A 4702-nucleotide genomic window follows, 5' to 3' on the forward strand; every position below is an offset into this window, starting at 1 on the left:
CTAGTCAGGGACCTCCTGGTGGGACTGGACGCATCCAAATCAGCAGGTCCTGACGATCTCCACCCCAGAGTGCTGAGAGAGTTAGCAGAGGTCACTGGGGGGCCCCTGGCACAGTTTTACAAGCACTCATGGTGCTCTGGCGAGGTGCCAGTGGACTGGAAGAGGGCCAATGTGGTCCCCATTTTCAAAAAAGGGAGGAGGGAGGACTCAGGAAACTATAGGCCTGTTAGTCTTACCTCAATCCTGGGAAAGCTCTTTAAGAATATTATCCAGGAGCAAATCTGCAAGGGACCAGCAGGGGAGTGTCTGCTTAGGGGCAACCAACACGGGTTCATTAGCAGCAGGTCCTGTCAGACCAACCTGGTAGCCTCCTATGATCGGGTCACTAAATCATTGGACGCAGGCAACACGGTGGACGTAGTCTTTCTGAACTTTAGAAAAGCCTTCGACGGTGTCTCTCACCCCATTCTCATTAAAAAATTAGGAGACTGTGGTGTCAATCCCTACACAGTCAGATGTGTCACCAATTGGCTGGAGGGCCGCACCCAGAGAGTGGTGGTGGATGGGTCTTTTTCGACTTGGAAGGATGAAGGCAGTGCGGTCCCCCAGGGCTCGGTCCTCAGGCCTGCGCTATTGAACATCTTCATCAGCAACTTGGACAAGGGGCTAAAAAGCACCTTGTTCAAATTTGCAGATGACACTAAGATGTTGGGGGAGGTGGGCACGCTAGAGGGGATGGACAAGCTGCAATCAGATCTGGACAGGTTACAGAGGTGGGCATATGAAAATAGGATGGGTTTCAACACTGACAAGTGCAAGGTGCTGCACCTGGGGAGGAAGAACCAGCAGCAGACCTACAGGCTGGGGAACTCCCCTCTCGCCAGCACAGAGGCAAGCACTACCGGGAGTAACAAGGAACAACGGCCATAAGCTGACAGAGAGCAGATTCAGACTAGACATCAGGAGGCGCTACTTCACGGTCAGGGCGGCTAGGATCTGGAACCATCTTCCAAGAGAAGTGGTGCTGGCCCCCATCCTGGGGGTCTTTAAGAGGAGGCTGGATGTGCACCTTGCCGGGGTCATCTGACCCCAGCACTCTTTCCTGTCAGGGCAGGGGGTCGGACTTGATGATCTGCTCAGGTCCCTTCTGACCCGACCAACTATGAGGTCCCTTCCTGTGAGAATGAGTTTTGTTGAAGTGATGCACAGCTGAAGATGGCTAACCCAGGCCAACTATGGCAATGAAAATAAGACTTAAATCAGCATTTAAGAGAGTCTGGAAGTGAAAAATAACAAGTCTGTTTATCTTATCTAATCTCTGAAACATGAGCATCACTAGTCAAAAAGCATCAGTGGTTTCTCTTTCTTTTTTTTGAATGACAATCTTAATTTTAGGCATGAAACCTTTTTCAAAAAATTCTCTCCAGCTTGCGTCCATTTAGCTGTGTGGCTTTACAGACGGACAGGGAATTCGCTACAGGAAATGGCGAATTCAGCGTTATTGAAGGTTTCGCCAAGAAGAGACTCCCTTTGGCACTAAACTTGTGTCAGTTCCTAATACTACAGAGATTAACTCCACTTACTGCTATCAGCTGACCAAACCGAGCCCAAGGACAGTACTTCAGTAACCATTAACTTCTGAGCGATGTATTTTGCCAGCGACAAAGTAATTAGTAATCAGCCATCTCCGTGTGTGCAAGACTGCGGAAGGGTTTTTCTGAAGCATGTATTTTTCAGCTTTGAAATCACAACTGTGCAAGCGAGCTGAAGATGTTATACAACTGCTTGATAGGAAGCCAAGCACATACAGAAACTATGATCACATGTATCTATCTCCCAAAAGCCGGTTCTTTGCTAGCGTTTTTAACCAAGGCTCGTATTGATGAAAAAAAATTCAGGGACACTATCTACTGCCTAAAAACAGGCAAGAGGGGTTTTAGTGGGAGCTATTTCTGCTTATCCATCCTTCTCTAAAACACACCTAACACAATTTGTCTGCCTACGTCCTTAGACCAACACAGCTACAACCTACACCCCCCAACACAACTCATACTTGTTAAAAATAGGCTCAGCAATGCTGGTTTAAGGAAATGCCACATCCTTCTGAGCTTAGTTCTCAAGAATTTTATCCTGAGGTATCCCAAGGACTCGGATCTTCATGTAAATGCTGTGCAGCCAAAATTTAACCTGTGGCTTCTCTCTACAGAGAAAGCTAACTCATGGGTCTTAAAAACCAGCTCAGTGTCCTGCCCCCCAATTCTCTGGCTTTGGCTCTTCTCAGCCTGTATGCCGTCTATTAAAAGTTTAGGGGGCTGCAGCTAGAGAACAACATAAAGGGAACTCAGGGCACCATAAAAAAAAAAAAAAAAATGCAGCGTGCAACTGCCTTCAGCCTGGATAAATATATATTACACACATACAAAACACCACCAATCACCTGGAGCCCAGTCAATGTCAGCGAACGATTTAATGTCATCCTGGGTATTAGAGAGGAACCAGAGTCCACCCACCAATGTTTGTGGTATTTGAATCACACTCACCACTTTATGGTTTCTCTCCCCTGTTGCCATGTGAAAAGGCTTGCGTTAAAAAAAAAAAGGGAAAATAATTATCAATTTAGAAAAAAAGAGTCCAACTGATTCCCTATAGCTAGACCGTTATCAAGTACAGGAGCCAGAAACTGGCAGGAACTTTCTTCCCTCTAATCTTTCAATTTGCTATTTTCTAACATTAGCAGATTCAATTCTCAGGAAGAACGAGGTATTTCTAAGTTGATCTGGACTCCTGAATGGAGCAGTATTGCCTGCCAAGATAACCTGACAGGCCACCTGCTTCTGTAAAAGGTGGGGAGTTCATATGCATAACCCTCCATCCAGGACAGATCACAACTCTACGGAAAGAAAAAACAAAGCACCTGCAATCTGCGCTTTATTAAAAGTGTGCGCAGCCCGGAGACAAACAATTAATTACTGCCGCAACTCCAGGTTTACTAAGCCTTGTTAACATCCTCCCTCCTTTATGAAATTCACCCCAAGGAGACGACCGCTGGGAATTTATATCAAGAAGTAACCACAGAAGCAAGGCTATCACTGTAAAATGTAATCGCACCACACTAGGACAGCAGTAATCTGCTGTTTTGAGACTCAAGGGCCCCCTCGTTAGACTCAAGGCTCCCACAGAAAATGTCAGCTCTTACTTTTCCATAGTCAAGAAATAAGTGGAAACTAAGAGCAATTATGCTTTTGCAAACAACTCCAAAAAGCCTGCAACAGGTCAAAATGGTTTTGACAGTGCAAGGTCCTATTTGAAACCTGTAGGTTTCCCCTTGTGCACGACGCGTTAGGGTTTAATGATGCTCATACTGCGCATTGCTGGTAAAAGGGTCTCACTGCACAGCAGTTGGGAATCGCGGCACTAGAACGAGACAGTGGGTCCGACTGGAAAAAAAAGCCCCGGAGTGCCCCAACCCCACCACCAGCCTACAACGTGCAGCTCTCCGAACTGTTTCATGAGCCCGACACCCAGAATACAGTGGTTCTTGCAGCCCCCCAGTGCCTGGTGTGGCGCGGCCTGCTGCATCGGTGACCCCGAGGGACCTCGCCTCAGCACACTTAGTTCACGTGACACCCTTATCTCAGCCCCTTTGCAGACTCCTGCATGGCCCTGAGGGCTGAGGCCCTGCACACTCAGTACATGTAACACCCCAGCCTGATGCTATTAGGCAGGCAGCTCCATAACCCGGTGCCCTGCCTGCCACTGGCCCCAGAGCACCCCCGCCCCACCATGCTATTGCCGCTGGACACTGGCGCCACTGGGAGAAGCACTCCTTTATAGCTCACATCGCTCGCTGCCGTCCCCCATGAGCTGAGCTCCGGCACATTCACTGCACGTATGCATGCAACCCCCCACACCATCCTTCACTCTGCATGTACTGAGACCTGACACACTCGGTGCATGTAACACCCTCACTCGACTGTAACCGCCAGTGTGGTCATGGCAGGCACCTCATTCACAGCCCAACTCCGTGGGGGCTGAGTCCATGTGCGCTCCAGCCACAGGACACCTTCCCGTTCTCCCTGCACCTGCACAAAACCGGGGACCCGCCATAAGCACAGCCTGTGCACAGCTACCGACTCACAGAATCACAGGCCCTCCACATGCACATGCGTGCACGCACACACATGCACAGCATCATGGACCCTTCACACATACCTATGTGTGCACACACAGCATCATGGACCCTTCACACAAAGGCACAAACTCAAGGATTCTCCATATACACTCACGTGTGCACACCATCAGGAACTTTCACACACTCGCAGACAAATGGGTGCACACATAATCAAGGCCCCATACACACCCCCCCTACACACACACAAATGCAAAATAATGGGCCTTCCACACATACCCACATATGTGCACAGAGAATCATGGACACACAAACACACACACACACTCACGGACCCTCCACACACACGTGCATGCACACACAAAATCAAGGAGCCTCCACAAATACCCACGTGTGCACACACAATCATGGACCCTCCGCAGGCCCCGATGTGTGCGCACATGTAGACACACACACGTACACACACAATCATGGACCCTACACACCCACCCACACATGTCCACACACAGTCAGGGACCTCACACACACACATGTGAACACACACGCAAAAATCACACCCTCCATCCCCCAGTC

At 49.1% G+C, this 4702-nt stretch overlaps 1 protein-coding gene across 1 annotated transcript in view; it reads right to left on the bottom strand.

Moving 5' to 3' along the window:
• Positions 1–3204, bottom strand: part of RNF169 (ring finger protein 169) — a 45717-nt gene extending 42513 nt beyond the window's left edge. The window contains exon 1 of the mRNA XM_019528569.1: positions 3197–3204. Coding sequence (XP_019384114.1) covers positions 3197–3204 — 8 coding nt within the window. The remainder of the gene's footprint in view (positions 1–3196) is intronic.
• Between the last annotated feature and the right edge of the window lie 1498 nt (positions 3205–4702).

This window comes from Crocodylus porosus, unplaced genomic scaffold, assembly GCF_001723895.1.
Source record: "Crocodylus porosus isolate Cpor-Errol unplaced genomic scaffold, CroPor_comp1, whole genome shotgun sequence".
Taxonomy (NCBI): Eukaryota; Metazoa; Chordata; order Crocodylia; family Crocodylidae; genus Crocodylus; species Crocodylus porosus.